Source organism: Micromesistius poutassou (assembly GCF_964030765.1).
Source record: "Micromesistius poutassou genome assembly, chromosome: 1".
NCBI classification, from domain to species: Eukaryota; Metazoa; Chordata; class Actinopteri; order Gadiformes; family Gadidae; genus Micromesistius; species Micromesistius poutassou.
The window spans coordinates 13715407-13737906 of NC_140271.1; the positions used below are offsets into that span (position 1 = coordinate 13715407).

At 50.6% G+C, this 22500-nt stretch overlaps 3 protein-coding genes across 3 annotated transcripts in view; 2 read left to right on the forward strand and 1 right to left on the reverse strand.

Annotated features, from left to right (window-relative positions):
* LOC311395055 (sphingosine kinase 1-like) overlaps positions 1–3913 on the forward strand; it is a gene marked incomplete at both ends in the record, with an annotated part of 12156 nt that extends 8243 nt beyond the window's left edge. Inside the window, 2 exons of the mRNA XM_084488779.1 lie at positions 611–726; positions 2761–3913. Of these exons, the coding sequence (XP_084344905.1) occupies positions 611–726; positions 2761–3913 (1269 nt within the window). The remainder of the gene's footprint in view (positions 1–610; positions 727–2760) is intronic.
* Positions 3914–8140: 4227 nt separating this feature from the next.
* On the forward strand, positions 8141–9682 carry aanat1 (arylalkylamine N-acetyltransferase 1; the record flags this gene model as incomplete). The annotated part of the gene is made up of 3 exons (XM_084488780.1): positions 8141–8291; positions 8474–8628; positions 9311–9682. 3 exons carry the CDS (start codon positions 8141–8143, stop codon positions 9680–9682), a joined length of 678 nt encoding a protein of 225 aa, XP_084344906.1.
* A 3791-nt stretch (positions 9683–13473) lies between these two features.
* evplb (envoplakin b) overlaps positions 13474–22500 on the reverse strand; it is a gene marked incomplete at its 3' end in the record, with an annotated part of 14451 nt that continues 5424 nt past the window's right edge. The window contains 12 exon segments of the mRNA XM_084488781.1: positions 13474–16974; positions 17566–17658; positions 17770–17877; positions 18079–18162; positions 18311–18461; positions 18712–18905; positions 19344–19482; positions 20170–20348; positions 20690–20862; positions 21397–21494; positions 21956–22110; positions 22400–22500. The exon segment at positions 22400–22500 is cut by the window's right edge and continues 46 nt beyond it. Of these exon segments, the coding sequence (XP_084344907.1) occupies positions 13474–16974; positions 17566–17658; positions 17770–17877; positions 18079–18162; positions 18311–18461; positions 18712–18905; positions 19344–19482; positions 20170–20348; positions 20690–20862; positions 21397–21494; positions 21956–22110; positions 22400–22500 (4976 nt within the window).

Below are 22500 nucleotides of genomic sequence, written 5' to 3' on the forward strand. Positions count from 1 at the left end.
GGACCGGAGAGGGCAGGGCCAGAGAGGGCGGGGCCGGAGAGGGCGGGGCCGGAGAGGGCCGGGCCGGAGAGGGCGGGACCGGAGAGGGCAGGGCCAGAGAGGGCCGGAGAGGGCGGGGCCGGAGAGGGCAGGGCCAGAGAGGGCCGGGCCGGAGAGGGCAGGGCCGGAGAGGGCGGGACCAGAGAGGGCAGGGCCGGAGAGGGCAGGGCCAGAGAGGGCCGGGCCGGAGAGGGCCGGAGAGGGCGGGACCAGAGAGGGCCGGAGAGGGCGGGACCAGAGAGGGCCGGAGAGGGCGGGACCAGAGAGGGCAGGGCCAGAGAGGGCCGGAGAGGGCGGGACCAGAGAGGGCAGGGCCAGAGAGGGCCGGAGAGGGCGAGACCAGAGAGGGCGGGACCGTGAGGACCGGGACCAGGGGCCATTTCAGGGTTTGTTTTAGAACCGTATAGTAAAATCTAATCGTGTGTGTGTGTGTGTGTGTGTGTGTGTTTGTGTGTGTGTTTCTCTTTGCATGTGTGTCTGTGTGTGTGTGTGTTTGTATGTTTCTTTTCATGCGCGTGTGTGTGTGTGTGTGTGTGTGTGTGTGTGTGTGTGTGTGTGTGTGTGTGTGCAGGTGATCAACGGGCTGATGGAGAGGGAGGACTGGCGGGAGGCCGTCCGGACTCCTCTGGGGATCCTCCCCGGCGGCTCTGGGAACGCGCTGGCCGCCTCCGTCCACCACTACTCCCAGTCAGTCTCCCACTACACACACACACACACACACACACACACACACACACACACACACACACACACACACACACACACACAAACACACACACACACAGGCACACTCACGCACACACACACACACAGGCACACGCACACACAGACACAGACACACACACACACACACACACACACACACTCAGGCACGCACATACATACACACACACACACACACACACACTCAGGCAGTCACACACACACACACACACACACACACACACACACACACACACACACACACACAGGCACGCACACACATACATACACAATCACACTAAGGCAGGCAAAATTAAAAACAAATGACATAATCCTCAAAAAACAGACATTACATAATATGAGGCTGGTCTGAGCTCCTGCACACACAAACACACGCATGTACACATGCACACAAACTCCATCTCCTGCATCCTAGTGCAGTTTTAATTAAGTGAATCATGCAATTTGAAGTAGACAATTAAGCAGTTTGAAAAATATGTTTTTATATATATTTACATCCAGAAAAATACATTGACCTTGGGTAGCCTTTGTTTCTTTGATTTCTTCAGAGCTGTTAACTAGCCCTGTTAGCGTAGCCTGTTTACTCCTGATGAGGTCTGCCTGAGGGAGGGCGAATCCCAGCATGCAGGCAACTCGTCGCGTTATGAATGGATTAGAGACTTTTGGCCTACAGGCAGCAATTCCATCTCATGCGTTGTGTTATATTTGTACGGTTGTATCAGTTGTATACTAATTTCACAGTGCATTGTGGGTATTAAGTAGTGGGAAACAGACTTGCACACTCAGATTACAGGCAACACTATAAAACGGACGCACAAAATAGTGCACTATGTAGGGAACCATTGAACGATTTGTTCTGTCTGCGTACCACACTGACCTGGCAGACAGCGAGAGCCTGGAGTCTTTCTCTTCACTGATTGGGTGATTAATCTCTGTAATTACACTGGAGGCGGGACCATAAGCCCTCTCCTCTCCTCTATTGGCTGGCCAACCTGTCAGAGAAAGAGGTCACTTTAGGTTGCCCGAAACTCTCCAAAGAGTGATGTAACGGTTTACAACGTTAGTCAGCACATTATGAGTTATGAGGAGGAGGATGACGATGATAATGATGATGACAGATACCCCCCCCCCCCCCACACTTCCACACCAATCTCTGCCCCGCTGTCTCACACACATACACACACACCGCTGATTGGTGTTCGGGTTAGGGTTCGACCCCCCCCTCTGCTGGTGAAACACGGAACAGCAGCAGGTACAACTGAAAGTGTTCTGGACACGAAAAACTATAACAGTTCTACAATTCAGCACCAGAGAACCAGAAACATCAGACTGAGATTCTCAGCATTTTAAAACACACCCTCACTCCTAGAGTGTGACACTGAATTATGAATTGAATTATTATGAATTATTTGTATTTATTTATGTATATATTCTGTTTGATATGATAATGATTATAATTTAGAGCGCACAACATAGGATCTCTTATCGCACAAGTCCTTGATGTACCAAACGTCCCACTGAGACCTGAAGGAGGAGAGTGTGTGTGTGTGTGTGTGTGTGTGTATGTGCCTGTGTGTGTGTGTGTGTGTGTGTGTGTGTGTGTGTATGTGTGTGAGAGGAGGAAGAGGAGGAGTCCTACCTCCAGGTCCCTGACCCAGTTAGGGTTCAGAGCCAACAAGGCCGTCGCCAGGTGAAGACCCGACACACGTGATACCTGGGCAGCATGTGGCTTAGGAGGTAGAGCGGGTTGACTTGTAACCGGGAAGGTTCCTAGTTCGCTCCCCGGCTCCTCCTAGCTGAGTGTCGAGGTGTCCCCGGACGAGCTGGCTGTCGCCCCGCGTGGCTGACTCTGCCGTCGGTGTGTGAATGTGTGAATGAATGCGTGCATGTTAGGCAATATTGTAAGGCCCTTTGAGTGGCTACTGGTTAGAAAAGCGCTGTATAAACACAGTCCATTTACCATACCTGACCCTCTGAACCCCCCTGACCCCCCCCCAGGGCCCCCCCGGCGTGGGGCGAGGAGCTGCTGCTGAGCTGTGGCTTCCTGCTGTGTAAGGGTCTGGTGAGCCCCCTGGACCTGGTCTCGGTGCAGCTGCCCTCCCGCCGCCTCTTCTCCTTCCTGTCTCTGGCGTGGGGCTTCGTGGCCGACGTGGACCTGGACAGCGAGCGCTATCGCTCGCTGGGCGCCGTCCGCTTCCTGCTGGGCACACTGGTGCGCCTGGCCTCGCTGCGGGTCTACCGCGGCCGCCTGGCCTTCCTGCCCCTGGAGGCCGAGGAGGAGGCCCCGCCCACACCGCGCACCGCCCGGCGCTGGGCCCGGGCGCGGCCCGCCACCGCCCCCGACCCCGAACCCGGAACCCCCGCCCGGGAACGGCCGTCCTTCTGCCCTAACCCCGCCTCCGCCCTGCGCTGTGGCTCCGCCCCCTCCTCCGCCTCCCCCAACCAGAACCACTCTGAGCTCCGTCGGGGTCGGGTCCACTCGAACCGTAACGCCGTCACTGCCCGCTCTGAGCCGGCCGAGACCGGCCCGACCGACAACCGGACCAGGACCCGGACTGAGTCTGACCCCCAGTCTGACCCCCAGTCTGACCCCCAGTCTGACCCCCAGTCTGACCCCCATGATGACAACCTGACCAACCAGAACACCAACACCCAGACCGACAACAGCACCAACCAAGGGACAGACCACCAGAACCAGAACCACACCCACCCCCCTCCTAACCCCGCCCCTAGCCCCGCCCCCGGGGCCCCCCTCCCGGACCCCCTGCTGCCCCCCCTGGGCCAGCCGCTGCCAGGCTCCTGGACGCTGGTGGCGCAGCAGGACTTTGTGTTGGTGCTGGCCATGTTCCAGTCCCACCTGTCGGAGGAGCTGTGGTCGGCCCCGGGGGCCACGCCCGACGACGGCCTCATTCACCTCTTCTACGTGGGGGCGGGGGTCTCGCGGCCCGCGCTGCTCCGCCTCTTCCTGGCCATGGAGAGGGGGGCCCACCTGGAATGCGGCTGCCCCCACCTGGTGTACGAGCGGGTGCGGGCCCTGCGGCTGGAGCCCCTCTCCCCCCAGGGGGCCATCACCGTGGACGGGGAGCCGGTGGGGCCCGGCCCCGTGCAGGCCCAGGTCCACCCCGGCCTCGCCAGGCTGGTCTGTGGGTGACCGGGGGGCGGGGCCTCACCAGGGCCCAGGGGGGGGGGGCCTCGCCAGGCTGGGGGGGTGGGGCCTCGCCAGGCTGGTCTGTGGGTGACCAGGGAGCGGGGCCTCGCAAACCAGGGGGCGGGGCGATGAGAAGGTTTCAGAAGCGTTGCCATAGAGACGTGAGATAACCAGGGAGAGACAGGGAGCAGAAGGTGGAGCCGCCTAGCGATGCCAAACCCTCCATGGACCCGGGTTCTGTCAGGAGACAGACGCAAGGACACAAAGAACAAATCAGTGGTCACCTCCGCCCGTTGCTATGGAAACACTTTGTTGAAGGAAGTGCCAAAGACGCGATGCTGTTCGCCTTCGGAAACGTTGATTCTATTTTTCTAACGAAGGGATTTCTATTTTTGTACCGCCTGGTCTCTGGTCTTTCCTGTGGTGTGTGTGTGTGTGTGTGGGGGGGGGGATAGTAGTTCCTTGCAGAGCACTACATTGCATGTTCTGCTGTCAGCCCAGATAAGCATAACATATAAGAGGAAAACATCTCCCGTCTCCCCCCCTCTCCCCCCCTCTCCCCCATATAGCAGTACACCGGCCCCCTCTCCTCCCCCCTCGGATAGGCCCCCCCCCCCCTCGTGGGACCGTCCCGTCCTGCAGAACAACCACTTCCTGTATCCTCTCTAACAACGCTCCTATTGGCCACGTCTTAGAATAGTTTGAATGAACACACACTGTAACACAATCTACCACACAAACACACTCATACACACATAGCAGCACACACACACACACACACACACACACAGTAACACATTCAACCACACACTAACACACACACATACACATACATAGTAGCACACACACACAGTAACACACTCTACCGCACACGTGCACACACACACACACACACTCAGTAACACAAACCCATAGCAACACACAACCAGTCAAAGAAATTCACACGCATGCACGCACACACACACACACACACACACACACACAGTAACACATAAACGCATCCATTAAAATGTATTAACATGCACTCACATACGCACTCACATGCTCTAAAGAGCACATACAGAACATGCACACACACACACACACACACACACATACTCACCCATGCACACCAGTCACTAGTGGATGAAAAAGCGCATGCATGTCAACACACATACCCACTTATGCACACAACTGCACACCCCACCCCCCTATGAAACACAGCCCCTCGCTCCACACACACACACACACACACCGCTGCAGCACTTACTGGGGGAGGGTCTGCGTCAGTCCACATGATCCCCCTCTTCCAACCATTCTGAGATTATACTCTCTCACTCTCTCACTCCTCACTGTTGCCCCACCCTGTTTCCCTCTCCCTCTGCCCTCTCACTCTCATACTCTCGTTCAGAGTGTGAGTGTGAGAGATGCTCATCAGCATTCTCTGTTCCTTCTGCCCTCTCTGCTCTCTCCCTCTTTCCTCTCTCCCTCTCCTCTCTCTCTGACTCTCTCCCCTCTCTCTCTGATTCTCCCCTCTCTCTCTATCTCTCTCTCTCTCCTCTCTGCATCTCCTCTCTCTCTCTCCCTTCATCTCTAGCACTCTCTGCCTCTCTCTCTCTCTCTCTCTCTCTCTCTCTCTCTCTCTCTCTCTCTCTCTCTCTCTCTCCCCCCCCCCCCCTCCCTGGGGCAGAGGGGGGCTCTGCCCTGCCCCTGCCATGCCCTGGTTGTTATGGGCTGTTTGTTTCTGTGGCGATGAGCACAAGTGTACTGGAGCAGGGGAAAGTGCAATGTTAGCATTAGCATTCGTGCCTGAGACCTGGTGCTCTACCACCATGTTCTCAAACACACACACACACACAGATGCAGGCGCACACTCACACACTCACACGCACACACTCACACACAAACGGACACACGCATATAGACACACACACGGACGCACTCAAACTCACACACACACACACACACACACACATTCACACTCACAAACGCACACACACAGACACACAGATGCACGGACACGTACACACACACACACACACACACACACACACACACACACACACACACGCCACACACACACGCCACACACACACACACACACGCATGCAGAAAACATACACAAAACCAGATATTCAAGTAAACAACAAATGAGCACAACACACACAGGTCCACAGTTAAACCCAGCTACATGCTACATGCTATAACCGTTGAACTGAGACTGTAGCCTCCAATAGAATGTAATCACGACAATAGGAATCTAGTTTTATACATTAATGATCTCATTACTCAACAAATTAATTAAATATATAGATTTGTCACGCTTTAGAAGAGCCACTGGTATATTTTAATAGAGGACAATCATTTCAACAAGCTACAGTGCTAGCAGACCTAGCACTATATTAGAAGTAATAAGGAAGGAACGTATATATATATATTTTGTTGGCATCATATAATAACAACCTGTATGGTTTTGGACACGCATACTTGAAGTTCACTGGTTTCTCTGACCTCTTGGTTATGACGCCATGAGGTAGGCCTACACGTTGTAAACATGGAGTGTATCAGAGACCCTTCCACCAACAGCATATCCTCATCTCTGTTACCCAGGGACTCTGTTGACCTCGGATATTGTTTTGCATTAAGAGGCCAATTCATTGCTATTACATGAGTGGAACCAGTATAGGAAATCTATGCAACTAGAATGTAGCCGGAACTGTAAATGCCTTGTATGCCCATATTTGGGCTAACCGCGCCCCCTGTTGGTCATCCAGGGGATATAATTGTTTTGCTTACTTTGTTGTTGTTTTTTGGCGTAAACTGTTAAATCTCCATCCAGAACTGTTCACCCGTTAATAGGAAACTAGATGGACAAAGTTGTCAATGCTTAATTATACAAAAATGTCTACTTGCTAATCTCTCTATTATGAATGGAAGCCAACTACCAGAATCCATTTTTATTAAATAATAATAATGAAGAGATACAGGTGTATTTTAGAAGATACTTGATTACTTTTATAATAATCTTTAAAGCTGTGTGTTTGTCTACAAAGTGTGAAACTGTACTGCACTAGACCTCTGACTGTTTCAGTTTGATAGCAGTAGTTATTTTACGAGTTGATTTAAAGTGTGTATATGAATATAAAATCAATACTTTTCTTGGTTCTCTGTCATGGGGGTTTAGTAAGACCCAGCCATGGCCGTTTTTGCTTATTTTTTAAGATTTCCATTTTATAAGATAACAATTAAAATGGACTAATCCCTGCTGTAAACTGAATATTAAACTGAAATTAAAAAATTGAATCAAATAAATGTGTTTTCCTTTATGTGTATTTAAGTTTGTTTACATTCCAGCACCTGTGGGCCACGTGACGTCACAACCCTTATCACGTCAGTTTCATGTCTGTCTCATGTCACTCTCAGATCAGTTTCAACTCCGGATCGACATGTGGACATTTAAGCCAAAGTAAGTAAAACATAATCAACCAATTCCATTTTTCCAAACTGCGCGCGCACTAGCAACGCGCACCAACATTCCCAGTCCTCACATAGGCCTACTGGGCCGAGTGGAATAATGGGTTCAGCTGGTCTATAATCCGCAACATGTGACCCAGTATTAATCACTCCATCAGGAGACTCACTACAGTATGAGGAGACAGAGAGACAGACAGGTTCACTAAAGTATAGAGCGACAGGGAGGAGAGACAGACAAACAGGTTCACTACAGTATAGAGGTGACAGAGAGAGAGAGAGAGACACACACAGAGACAGTAAGAGAGACTGAAAGAGAGACAGACAGAGACAGAAAGAGAGAGACAGAAGAAGAGGCCCAGGGGGCGACACCTTTCCACATATTTACCGGTAAGTGTCCACCATGACGTTTCTGATGAGTTTTAAAGTGTTTTAAACCCGTCAACAACCTGACGCAGATAATCGCCGCACATATTCGCGTTAATTGCAGTTAATTGCAGAGTAGAGGTAATTGGCCACTTTTGGTCTCGCGCCCATCTGTGTCATCCGGTGACCGCCACAGATGAACGTCGTGGAATTCATATGCAAATCAGCAATGAATCACGTCGACCCGTTTGGGTCTCATAAATAAAACCCGCACCCCTCGTGCCTCTGCTCTCTCCAGCGGGACCGCGCGGCTCGCGGACAGGTGAGCTGCGCTCTTTGCGCATCAGAGGAGGACCGAGGAGCAGAGAGCCGCAGACCTCCAGGAGTTTGGAGAGTTGAGTGGAGATCAGTAGGATGTCGGTAGTCGGCGCGACGCCCTTCATCAAACCCATGACGTCCCCGTCCTCCATCTCCCCGGGCCAGAGGAGACACACGTTGCCGGCCAGCGAGTTCAGACCGCTCAACACGCAGGACGCCATCAGCGTCTTTGAGATCGAGAGGGAGGGTGAGTCTCGGATTATGTGATCAAGCCAGCGTTTTATTCCTTATGTTAGGTTGTTGGGTGTTTGGTTTATGGACCGGTCAGCCGGATATGTGACCCGGTTCTTTCGCCAAACTGTCTTTACGCACCTAACTGTCTTTACGCACGGTAATGGAGTCTCTTCCCCTCCTCCCTCCCCCCCAAAGCCTTCATCTCGGTCTCAGGAGATTGTCCACTCCACCTGGACGAGGTGCGTCACTTCCTGACGCTGTGTCCGGAGCTGTCCATGGGATGGATCGAGGAGGGTCGCCTGGTTGCGTTTATAATCGGCTCTCTGTGGGACCAGGACCGCCTCACCACAGTAAGACCTGAGTTAAACATCTATAGTACATCTATAGTACATACATATACACTGATGGCGGTGTCAACCATGCATGGCAACAGCCCAGGGTGAGGTGTCTTGCTCTGGGACACCTTGACACTCACTGGGAGGAGCCGGGGATCAATCAAGCAACCTTCCGGTTACAATTCAACCCGCTCTACCTCCTGAGCTAAGCCGACCCACATACAAATACAATTTAATTGAATACAATTTGCTTTGTGGAGCTGCTTTTCCCCGACCAAACCTTAACACTTAACACTTAACACTTAACAACACTGGTTTATACTACTTCGTAAAGTGCTGTATGTAGAAACAGAGAGCCCTCTCCGTCATCGGAGACCCTCTCCGTAGCTCTACATGCACATCCAATATTTTTTAACTATTCATCGACGCAATTGAGACGGACGGAGGCGGCAAGGGCTGTGATTGGTCCTTTGTACCTTGTTTACTTTGCACACTAAGGACCAATAAAACACCAAATAAGATTTGAAAAGCTCTGGACGTTTTTTTACAACACGTATCCAACATCCCGACGGAGAACTTCGAAGGCTCGAGGGGTCTCCGTAGTTACGGAGTCCGATTACGGCGTCGGAGTAGTATGCTTTGGCCTTAAGATTTAACACTTAACCCTTAACACATAACCCCTTCTCTCCTCTTGAAGGACGCCCTGACGCTGCACAAGCCCCGGGGCTCCACGGTGCACGTCCATGTGCTGGCGGTGCACCGCACTTTCCGGCAGCAGGGCAAGGGCCCCATCCTCATGTGGCGCTACCTGCAGTACCTGCGCTGCCTGCCTAGCGTGCGGCGCGCCGTCCTGATGTGCGAGGACTTCCTGGTGCCCTTCTACCGCAAGTCGGGCTTCAAGGTGCTGGGCCGCTGTGCCATCACGGTGGCCAACCTGTCCTTCACCGAGATGTGGTACCCCATCAGCGGCCACGCCTACATGCGGCGCAACAGCGAGGCCATCCGCTTCCCGCAGCTCACCTCGCCACTGGAGCGGCCGGGCACGGCCAGCGAACGGCCAGACACGTGACCGCCCCCCCCCCACCACGAGACCACAGCCCAACCCCCCCCGACCCGTCCCGCGGGGTGGGTGGGGGGGGGTCCTGGCTGTTAGCCTGTGTAAAAGTGTAATGTACCAGAGTCAATCGTCAAAGTGACTTTATCCGTCGGCTGTTTTAACGGCCGCCGTTTACCGGTTGTTTCTCCTGATTGACGGTTTATTTGAATGATGTGTAAACGTGTGACGCAGACGGCTGACAAGTGTGTGGCTCCCCTTTCTGTTTGGTTTCTGTCCCCCTCTCTGCTTTGCTCTCTCATAAGTTGTCTTCTTTCGCTGGATTGGTGCGTGCTGTCAGTCAGGATGTTCATGTCGTGTCAAAAGATTTCCGCCCTTTTGTCAAAAGACCAGTCGTCGCTGTAGGGTCCTTTAGGAGTAATGAATGCTGCATTATTTTAGTGGGTCTTCTGACAAGAGGAATGTCTATGTCCATCTAGGAGATTCTCCTAGTAACTACAGACACCAGTCAGCAATAGGGGTTAAGGCAGCCTGCTCAAGGAGGTCAATGCTTCCTAGACTGGAACGTTGGGAGATGGAACCAAAACCAGGAGCATCAACATTTTGCACTACCTTCTTATGATGCCCTCAACACTTTCTGTGGTAGTATTGTGACTTATTGGTTGTATAGATATATGTGGGAAAGGGTATTGCAGTTTGGCCAATTGGATGTCTTAGTGTTTTCCATGTGTGTGACTGGCTCATCATTATGTTGTGGGCGGGGTCATGTTAAAAATAAACATATTTTAAGGGTTCCTGGATCAATTATCAACCAGTTGATAGAATTTGCTTATTTCTTTTGTCCCACCCTCATACGCTGTTATGCTTTTAATTCCATGTTGCACTGTTGAATCAAACTTGAAAGTATTTATTTTTTTTACAATGTATTTATTTAACTTTTTTAAAAGAGGCTTTGCTTTGTGCTTTAATAAAAACAGTTTTAACTATGATGCTGTTTGTGATGAGTTCTATCAATAACGTTCTCCGTCCTTTAAGGAATGCCCTGTTTCCTTTCCTCACATAGCGGCAGGTAAACTCCACCTAACCTGGCCTTAACGAGGCTCACCTGACCAGGTAACTAACCTGGCCTTAACAAGGCTCATCTGACCAGGTAACTAACCTGGCCTTAACAAGGCTCATCTGAACAGGTGTAACCTGGCCTTAACAAGGCTCACCTGAACAGGTGTACTTAAGGCCATAAATTCAGGTGTATTCAATCAGACAAGGCTCCCCTCCGCTCTGACAGGTAACGAGGCTTTCCTGGTGTACTCAACTTGACCAGCCCCTAACGAGGCTGACCCTACAGGTGTTCTTCTCTCTCCTAACGAGGTCCTCACAGGGCTGAGGACTGACGTCAGTGGTGAGGCTTTAGCAGCTCAGCGCTGATGCTTCAGAAGCTAATAGGAGGTATTAGCTGGATTTAACCGGACAAAACAACCACATGCTGAACTGAGTGAACACACAAACAGTTTTCTGGGCTTCAAGAGGTGCTACAATGACAATTAACAACAAATATTTTATTAATAAAAGCTGCATTATTTTGAAACCATATGTATTTTATTAGTGATGATTAGGGCATCAGTTACAGTTTTTAAACACGCTTCTTGAAACTTTAGCATTTCTCAAAACTCCTTACACAAACCACAGCAACAATGTGTCTTAAATATGTCTTATTGAGCGATATTAACGATAGCCAACTGGTGAGATGACTTTCAAAACACAACCCTCAAAATACTGAATATCGTGAGGTCATGTTACATATTCAAGTGTATTGAATTTAACATTTTAACCAATAAGGTTAGAGCAGGTGTGCCGTGTGAGATCATTTGTAATATGATTGGCATTTGAAGGCCAGCTCTGGATTATGAAAACTTTGCTAAATTATGAGATTGTCTTTAAAGTTGTGCATAAATGGGATTTAGAATAATTGGTATTTGTGTGTAAACAAAGGAATTGTGCTTTGAGTTTTGCAGGTATAGTCTTTGTGGCTGACACATGAGCTTTAAGTTTTACGATTGGTTGCATAGTTCTAGTTTTAGTGTGTAATGTAAGTACATAATCAATTATTAATTGGGACCTCACTTATCAAGTGGAAACTTTACTTTTAAATGTATCAACTGTATGACTCATGCCTTGGCTTTAGTGTCCAGCAATTAATTGACAATGGTTTCTCCAGTGATTTTTGAGTCGCTGTTCTGTGGGTTTAAAGCATAGCTGTTTGTGAGTGAATGAATAATTATTCCACCCAGGATTCATTGAGCAGATGCCAAATTATTTAATATTACAATGATTACAGGTCTGTAGGCCTACACCAAAACCATCAGAGAGAGAGAGAGAGAGAGAGTGTAATATAGGCAGACAGGTTGAAATGGTTGACACAGTGTTGAGTGTGAGGGTTGTATCACTAATGCCAATAATCACACAGCATCACAAAGAGGAGCCTGTAATTGAAGCGTAATCATGCAGAAGCCCTCTCTGGTAATCTGCACCACGCTGTTTGATGTGAACACACACACACACTCACGCACACACGCACGCACACACACACACACACACACACACACACACACACTGCCAATGTTGAATTAAGACTACATTAAAACTATTCACTACACACTGCCCCAGTATGAGAGCTGTAGTTGTGTTAGTTGATAATCTTAAGTTGTAGTTATGCACTATCAGACTAATAATCGGTCGACCTCCTCAACGCCCCCTCAGGTAGAAACAGCCGCACACTCCAGACCAATTCACCACCACTAATCCCACAAAATCCTTCCCAGCGATCAGTAATCTCCCGGCAGGCACCCTTCCCAGCAGAGCCACAGAGCCGCCCCGCATCGACGCTACTTACCGGGAGAAAGCTCAACAACACCGTGACCAACGCAACGTAATCAGGTTTTCCCCCATACAGGGGAGAGGGGGGTCCCCTCCTGGGGAGAGGGGGGTCACCACTCCTTAGGAAAGGGAGGTCAACCCTCCTGGAGAGAGGGGTTCCTCTGTGTGGGAGTTCCTTGAGATGCCTCAGTGTGTGTCTGTAATGGCCTTCCCCCAGTGAAACGCTGGGGTTCAGAGGGCAAAGTAAGGATCTCCCCAGGGACACTAGGTCAACGGTATATGGGTGATATAACCTGTATGCTTCTTACCTGTGGGTATACCTAACAATGAAGAAGGCTTTTGCTGCTCTATGCATGGTTGACTCTGCCGTCGGTGTGTGAATGTGTGTATGAACTGTTTTGGATAAAAGGGTTTGCTAAATGCCGTCAATGTAAATGTCATGTAGTAGTAGTTTGTTGATTATTTTATACTTTCATTTGGTCAACTCTGACTGACTAATGTGCTGTGCTTATTATGCATTTTATGGATTTGAGCTTGTATTCATAATCCTGACGTCTTCCCCCAGGACGTCACAATCTACAAGATATTACAGAGTTCACGAAACACACAACACAAATAAAATAACCGAAAGTGGTCAGCGTTTATTTATTATTTATTTATTTATTTATTTAATAAGAGCTTATCAGGAATGGGATGGATTTGAATCAAGAAACCAGAAACCCCAGTCCAGTGGATCACAACACAAATGTTACATACCTCCTAGCTAGCTTTTTAAAGAACACACACAGTTTGAACAGTTTGATCAACATAAGAACCATAAGCGATTCATACCTTCATGTAAACAGAGATACAGCGTAACGCCTCATCTGACATTGGATTCTTCTCATTAAAGTGGTCCGAGCACCTGTGGGGGTCTCCTGCGGGGCTCAGACCTAGCTGGTGGAGGATTTGAAGCGGTAGTTGGAGTAGGAGGGCACGTTGGCATCGGTGGAGACAGCAGGAAGCAGCAGCAGCCCCGTGCTCACATCCTTCTGGCAGCGCGCCATGGCCTGCTTGTACGTGATCTTCTCCTTGGTGATGGGGTCCACCAGCTCCGCAGGGTATGACGCCTCGTCCTGCAGGTGTTTGGCCGCCTCCTCGCTGATCAACTTGCCGGCAAGCGCCTCTGTGATGGTGAGGCGGCCGGTCTTGGCCGGGTTCACCAGCCCCCCGGTGAGGTGCTGGGCTTCCAGGTACCTCAGGGCGCTCTCCTGGGGGATCCAGCCCCTCTCTGCCGCCTGCCCTGCAGACAGACGGTTCTTGGTCTCCGGGTCCTCCACCCCGGTGAAGGCCTTCTGCGCATGGAGCAGGGTGTGCATGTTCCCCTGGTCGATGAGGCCCATCTGAGCCGCCTTGTGGACCGACACCTTGTCCTTCTTGTTGAGGTCCACGATCCCTCCGCTGGCGGCCTGGGCCTCCAGCAACCTGAGAGCTGTGTTTGTGTCGATGAGGCTGCGTGTGAGTGCGCTTCTCACAGACATGCGGCTCTCGGTGGTGGTGTCGAAGATGCCAGAGATCGGGTAAAGCTCGTCCCCTGCTGTGGACAACAGGTTGCTCATGCTGCTGCTTTTCTGACGGGAAAGGCTTGAGTGCGAGGTAAGGCTCGGGTACGAGGTCCGGAGGGAAGAGGGCATGGAGTTGAGAGGGGAGGATGCCGGGGCTCTTGTGGGTGACTTTGGGATCGTCTTTGTAGGAATGTATGGCTTCTTGGTTTCACCCGTAACAAGGAGAGCAAATTCAGAGATGTGCATCTTCCCGTCCTTGTAGCACTGCAGGTCGTACTGTGTCAGGCGTCCGTTCCTCAGAGCCTCTTCGATGGAGTATTGTTTGCCGCTCTTGCGATCCTGAAGCATTATAGTCTCACCCTCCCGGTCAGTGGACCTGAGCTCCTCCCAGTCACTCTCTAGCTCCTGCAGATTGATGTACTGCTTCTTGTCAATCAGGCCCTGGAGGTAGGCATCGTATGGAGACATGTCTTGACCGGTCTCTGGATCAAATATGGAGATCCTGGTGGACAGGTTTGTCTCTCGGGTGTGGGTCTCAGAGTGCTCTTCCTTCTTCATGCTGTTCAGTAGCTCCAGGATGAGGGCGTCTTTCTGATTGATTTTCTCCTTTTCGTTCAGGATCTCTCTCTCCAGTCGCTGCAGTTCAGTCTGCGTCTTGACGCTCCGCTGCCGGGTCACCTGGGTCCGCTCGCTCACTATCTTGGACTGCTGGTGGAACGTGGTGCTCACCGTCTGCCTCTCGGTCTCCAGCATCCGGAGCTCCCTGAGGAGGTTGTCCTTCTCCTTCTGGAGTGTATCTCGACTCAGGGTGAGAGAGGTCTCCTCCGTAGAAGAGCTGGACCTCGAAGTCTGCAGACGGATCAGCCTGGAACTCATTCTCCCGATGTTATCTTCCTGGTCCCGCCTGAGGTTTTTCTCTTGCATCACTAGTTCCCTGAGGCGGTCCCTCTCGGCCTCCACTGTGGGGTCCTTCTCCACACGGACCACCTCTTTGTAAACCACCTTCTCAAAGGACTTCTCTTTCTGCAGGACCTCTATCTTCACCATCAGGTTACGGATGTCTCTCTCAATGCGACTAATGTTGTTGCCCTCCGTCTCCATCTTCCTGTGCAGCTCATCTGTGAGTTTCTCGAGCTTGGGGTCCCTCTCCACCTTGAGGACCTCTTCGATGATGATCTTCTCCTCGATGGGAGCTGGAGCGTTCTCCAGCTCAAGAATGAGGGTCCTGATCTGCCTGAGCTCCATCTCTATTTGAATCTTCTTCTGGCGGTCGTCCATCTGGGCCACCAGTTTCTCCTTTTCCTCAACCAAGGATCGGAGCTGTCTCACCTCTAGCTCCAGCTTTCTGCGAGCCTTCACTTCATCGTCCATGGTTTGGTTGAGTTTCTCATGCTCCACTATCTGCTTCGGGTCTCTCTCAAGACGGATCATCTCCTGCATAACAATCAGCTCTTCTGGCTTTTGCCTCTCAAGGACAATGTATTTGTTCTGCAGGTCGAAGACGGCCTCCTCCACACTGCGTCGTGCCTGCACCTCCTCCCTGTAGTTCCTCCGCAGTCTGTCAGCCTCCTTCTCCAGCAGCGGGTCATTCTCATACTTGATCACCTCTTTGTTGACCAGCTTCAACTCCACCTTGGACTTTTCGAGCTTCAGCACATCCCTTTCGTTGCGAAGCCGTTTCAGCAGATCCAGGGTAGTGTTGTAGTTCACCAGAAGACGGGACACCTGGTTGTTCAGCCTCTGGAGTTCTCTGACCACCTCTGGGCTCTTCTCCTCTTTAATCAGCTCCTGAGTGACCTCCTGGTACTCAATCTTGGGCTTCTGAGAGCGAACCGTCGTCAGGCTCTTTGTCACTGTGGTGGTTTCCTTCTCTAAATCGGCACGGTTTCGATTGAGGTCTGCCAGCAGTTTCCTCAGCCTCACCAGCTCCAGCTCGGTCTCCGGGTCCACCCTGTAGATCTCGTTGATGACCTCATTGATCTCCACCCTTGGTCTGATCTTTTCCACTTCACTGTAGCGCAGCTGGAGAGTGGTCAGATCCTTGATCAGGATGTGATTCTCTTCTAGCTCTTCCTCAAGGGCCATGCTGAGTTTCCTTGATTCTTCCAACATGTCTGGGTCTTTCTGCACCTGCTTCACCATCTTGGTGACGATCTTGGGTTGGATGGTTGGAATGACCCTCTCCAGTGTGTTGATTTGGCCCCTTGTGCTAAAGATGTCGTCATTGAGTAACTGGCATCGGTTCCCCTCGTCTGCGATCTCGTTCTGGAAAATGAGGACGGACTTCAACATCTCCGGGTCCTTGTCCAGCCTTATCACCTCTTTCTTCACCACCCTCTGCTTGATCTTTGGGGCCTGTTGCGATAACACAGTGATCTCCGTCCTCATCTGCACTGTTTCAGTATCTCTCGTCTGGAGGTCCATTCGCATTCTACGCATCTCTGCTCGAATCCTGGTCATCTCCTTGTCGAGCTGAGGGTCTCTCTCATACTCAGTCAGGACCTTGGTCACCAGCTTGGGCTCGATGGTGGACAGCTCCCTCTCCATCTTGAGAACCATCTCCGTGGTGGTCTCTATTTTGGTGCGTGTTCCAGATCTCTTTGAGGTCTCCTCCTGGATCTTTTTCTTCAGGGACTGCAGCTCGGCCTCCACCTTGGGATCCCGGTAGTACTGGACCACTTCCTTCTCCTCCAGCCGTTCCACTCCTCTCCGGCTCTTCAGCGAGACAAACCTCTGTCTGTAGGTCTCCAGGTTGTTCTCGGCGTGGACGCGCCGTTCCTTCTCCTCGTTGAGTTCCCTCTTCAGGACGTCGTTCTCCTCCAGGGTCTTCTTATCGCTCTGTAGCTGCATCTGGTGCTTCACCACCACCTGGCTCACCTGCTCCTCACTCTGCATGGAGGAGAGAACAAGGAAGGGAGACCAACCAGGGATGATGAATAATGACCAATACACATATAAATCTGTAAACAAACCCAAACCCGCTCAGTAATCTAACATGTTAACTACCCCACATGCCAAGAACACTACTAGTACACTAAATGCTTGAATTTTTAAAGGAGGAAACCAGAGCATAAAAGGGAGAACCTGCAATCTCCAAGAAGAAAGTCTAGATTATACTTAAACCACGCTAGCTGTGAGGCAGTTAACCAAGGCGTCACCATGGCATCACCACACCCTACCCTGGTCTTAGGAACCACACCCTACCCTGGTCTTAGGAACCACATCCTACCCTGGTATTAGGAACCACACAGTACCCAGGTCTTAGGAACCACAACCTACCCAGTTCTTAGGAACCCCACCCTACCCAGTTCTTAGAAACCACACAGTACCCAGTTCTTAGGAACCCCACCCTCCCCAGTTCTTAGGAACCACACCCTACCCTGGTTGTAGGAATCACACCCCACCCTGGTCTTAGGAACCACAACCTCTGCTGGTCTTAGGAACCACCCCCCCCCCCCGGTCTTAGGAACCACTCCCTACCCTGGTCTTGATGTTCTTGGCCATCTTCATCTGGCTGAGCAGCTGGGTGTTCTCCCCGGACACCTCCGAGTAAAGGTTGATGAGATCCCGCTCCTGCAGTGGAAACACAACACTGCGTCACCACACAACCCAGAGAGAGCCTCAGCCTAGTGGTCAAACTTCATATTCAGGTGGATACCAGGGACTGTAGGCAGGCCTGTGTACCTTCTTCTGTACAGCATCCTTCAGTGTTGTCCCATGAAAGTTCTCTGTTTCTTCGTCGTCATCGTCTGCCAAAGTTCCCTGAAACTTCTTGGATCTGACGTCATACTCCTGAAAGAATATCAATAAATATTGTAAATAAAGACGGATACACATTGTATACCTGTGGACATATTAGGTATCATGGCCCCTATACCATCAGTCCCGGTCTTGATTCCATCTTGGCTCTAACCGCTAGCTGGGGGGTCTCACCGTGGAGTGAGGCCCAGTGCAAGAGAGACAGACTTTAAAACATTCAGTGGTTCGACTTACATTGAGGACGCTCTGCAGGTCATAAGAAAGCTCCTTGACTCGTTCCAAGTCATCCGCCTTTCTCTGGATGTCTACCATGATTCTCTACACCAAACAAAAAGCACAGTTACCAGTTACTCAGTTACCAGTTACCGAGGAGGATGAAATCCAACACTGGTATCAGAGCAGTAGATACCAGAAGACCATGATTGAGTTAGAAAACATTAGATGATATCCAGGATCAGTAAGATACCTTCTGAGAGTTGTGTTTGCTGTTGATCTGAGCTGCGTCATCGGAGGCCAGGATGTTGTTGTTGGGGAGGTTGACCAGGAAGAAGTCCAGAGACTGGGCTGCACTCTGGAACGCTTGGTTCTTGTTGGTAGCCTCTTGGATGATCGTCATCCTGGAACAGAGATCAATTCAACATTAGCATCATCTAAGACAACAGTTCATTTAGGCTGGAGAGTAGAGTTGGGTCAAAAGGTGAGTGACAGACAGGAGCGAGGATGCTAAGCATACAGGTAGGATGATGAAACTGGGGTTTGAACAAAGAACGTTTTGGCTGGTAGTTGAAAACTCACCAGCCAATCCTGAGCATGCACACGCACACGTACACGCACACATACATGCACACACGCACAACCAGCTCTCACCTCTCCTGCAGTTCGTTGTTGACGTTGGTGTAGCGGTTCCTGAGCTGCTTCACTTGCGCCCCCTGGTGGTGGATGTCGGGACAGTACTCACTGTAGACCTTCTGCAGGGGGCTGCCGGCCTGCTGCGTCAGCTCCAGCTCCCGGCCCAGCTTATAGACGTCGTCCTGCCGAGACAGCAGCTCCGAACGCATGGTCTGTTTAACGAGAGCCATGGAAGTAGAAACCAGGGAAATAACATGAATAATACTGTTGTAGTTATAACCTACAGTTATCAATCATGATAATGATTAGAATGCTATATTTGTATCCTACTTTGTGCTTCTAAGATTTTAATACTCAAAATGGAATCAATACTTCTTTATTATCATAGTTATAAAAAAAAAGTAAATAAAGGATGCCATTTATTATACATGCTAATTTCATTATCTTATATGTCAGTTACTGTTCATGGTGTATATGGCTTATGGCTTATCTTTCTTTATCTAGGCTTTGCTTGCCAAACAATCAGGTTGCCTTTAATTCGTCAGCTGTCAGTTGTGGATCATGTGTTTTATTATTTGTTATTATTTAGTATTTTTTTTATCTATCGGCAGTACTGTTGACGTGGTGATTGCTCGCTGGGATGACGTCACCTGTAGCTGTTTGCTGCGGTCCTGCAGGGCGCCTGGAGCGGCCGATAACGGGCCGTCCGCGGCGAGCTGCTCCTCGGACGCAGAGACAGATCCGTCCACACGGTGGAGCTGTTTCTCCAGGAACATGGACGCGGTGGCTCTGGAGCGGGAGAAAGGGGCAGATCGAGGCGAATTAATTCAAAACTCCAGTAAGGAACTCAGGCAATGGGCGGCTGACAAGCAACAACTGCCAATGAGACACTAGAAATATTGACTCAAAAAGGAGAATATTCCCTGCATCCCCTCGATTCTGCGAACACCTACTCTTTTAATACAATTACTTGTGCTTCCTATAGTTAGGATACACTATAAGTGTGCTTCCTATAACAAGGCTGTGTTCGAAATCGTTCCCTAGTCCCTCACTCACTATTACTACTATTCCCTATATAGTGTTTATGATATAGTGAACTATATAGAGAACAAAGAAACGAGAATTCGGACACTACGCTGAACATTTCTGAACGTCATTTGCGTCAGTAAATGCGCCCGCATTGCATTGTGGTATACGGGAGTAACATGTAGGGAACATCGTATGTTCACTCAAATTTTGGGTATTTTATAGTGCACTATATAGTGAATGAAATTAACCACTGAGAATTCGAACAGCACTACAAAATGGCGAGTACCCTATATAGTGCACTATATCCGTGATAGGAAACGATTTCAAACACAGCTTATAAGTGTGATTCCTATAGTTACTTCCTGTAGTTACTTCCTGTAGTGAGTTCCTGTTATTACTTCCTGTCGTTACTTCCTCTATCCTCTTCCTCTTCTCTTCCTCTCTTACTTCTTGTTGTAGAGCTCCATCAGGGTGTTGACGTTGTCAAACTTGTTGTTGATGGCGTCCATCTTGACGGGCAGCGTGGCGGTGGTGGGCCCCAGGGGCTTCTGGGTAATCATGGGCGCCATCTCGCGCTGGACAGAGGCCTTCTGGGACTCCAGCCGCCTCACGGCCGCGGTCGTCTCCTGGACAGGATAACACAGGATGGACTCTCCTCATGGGGTACAGAGACGGTCTTGGTGTGACGGACCACCAGGAGCCAGGAGCCACTGGTCTGCTGCTGAGTGGGACTCTCAGGTTTACAAAGTAAAAGTCCCCCCTGTTAAGTGGAGGCTTAACAGAATAGCCTCCATTTAACTGGAAGGACTTTTACTTTGTAGAGTGACCAGGAGGGAATTTTACTTTGGTAACGTAGAATTGCTCATCACATGTGTAGTGACCTGGAGGGACTTTTACTTTGGTAACTGTCATGTTATTTGATGTGATCCACCAGGAGGTCCTCCGTGTCTGAGACCGTAGCTCTCACCTCGTGGTCCTTCAGCCGCTGGGCCAGGTCCTGGGTGGGGTCTCCCCGGTCCAGGGGCGACCGCAGTGTGGTCAGGACCTTCTTCTCCTTCTGGTCCAGGTCTTCCCAGAGCTGGTTCAGCTGGCCGGCCAGGAGTCCAGCCTTGGGGTCCTCAGGGGAGCTCTGCACAGACACTGAGACAGACGGAGGGTTAGAGGGGTCTCTGGACCCAGACCTCTGACCCAGCCTTACTCTACCCCAAAACTCTAACTAATAAATGAACCCAGCACTAACAATTGTTATGTTACATTATTATATTTTCAGCCAATCAAGGCTCAGTACCCAGCCTGGTCTTTGTTTACCTCTATTTAACGAGGACCAGACAGACAGAGCACACCGCCTCAGGGTGTCGATTAAGGGTTTTAATTAGTGCTGCCTGGCAGGTTTATTTAAAACGCTCTAATTGGTTCAGCCCAGTTTCACACATGAACCTGGAGATCAGCCTAAAGCTCTAGTGGAGCCTTTGGAGACAAAGCTTTCTGTCTGTCTGCTATCTGTCTGTCTGTCGGCCTGCTATCTGTCTGTCTGTCTATCTGTGTTTGGAGACTGACTTGTGAGTCTATCTGCCATCTGATTATCTATCTATCTATCTATCTATCTATCTGTCTGTCTGTCTGTCTGTCTACCTGTCTATCTGTCTACCTGTCTGTCTGTCTGTCTGTCCTCACCAGCTCTCTGTGGACGGACGGCCTCGGCCTCGGCGGTCCTCAACGAGGTCCTCAGGGCGGCGCGGCGTCTCTTGAGGTCCGTCAGCTCCTGCTCCAGGCTAACGTACACAAACACGCCAAGGTCAACACAACGCCACGCACACTGACGCACGCAGAGAGACACACACCGCGACGCGGTCCAGTCACCTCGGAGGGTAATGAGACGTCACAGGTCTCTTCTGGTGTCGACTTATAGGGTTAGGGTTAGGGTTATGGATGGGTTATGGAGGGATGGTCTACAGTCCACTGTGCTGTAGGGTGTCTGACACGACCCTACATATGGGCGTGTCAGTCTATATGTGGTCCTGTCAGTGTATATATGGGCGCAACAGCCTATATATGGCCGTGTCATCTGAAATAATGAGGCTCTGTCAGTCTAAATATGGGCGTGTCAGCTTATATATGGGCGTTTCGGTCTATATTGGGCGTGTCAGCCTATATATGGGCGTGTCAGCTTATATATGGGCGTTTCGGTCTATATTGGGCGTGTCAGCCTATATATGGGCGTGGCCCTCTGTACCTGTCGACCTTCTTGAGGGCCTCCGTGTCCGGGGGCGGGATCATGACGCAGGCGCCCGGTAGGCTCATGGTCGTCCCGTCGGCCTTCTGGACCTCCCACTTCCTGTTGTCTGCGTTGGACCTCAGAGTGAGGTTCTCCCCGCGGGCCACAGAGTCCTGGAGGGTAGGAGCTACAGGTCAGAACGAGGTCATACATCCTGATCTGTCACGATAATGTCACGATGATCATGATACCTGTCATGATAATGTCAGAAAAACCCTAATGATAACAACATGATAATGTAATGATAATAATCATGATGATGTCATGATAATGTCGTGATATCTGTAATGATAATGTCATGATAATAATCGTCATCATGTCATGACACGGTGACCGCATCGCAACGGTCATGACAACACAAGCTCCAACAACAAGGTCCCAGCGCCATGGCAGTGGCCGTACCCCTCGTTCCGTCCATTCGCACATGGAGAGGGCGGGGCAGGCCCGGGGGGGCGGGGCCCTGCGCTGCTTCAGCGGCGCAACCCGGCGGCTGAGCTCCGTCA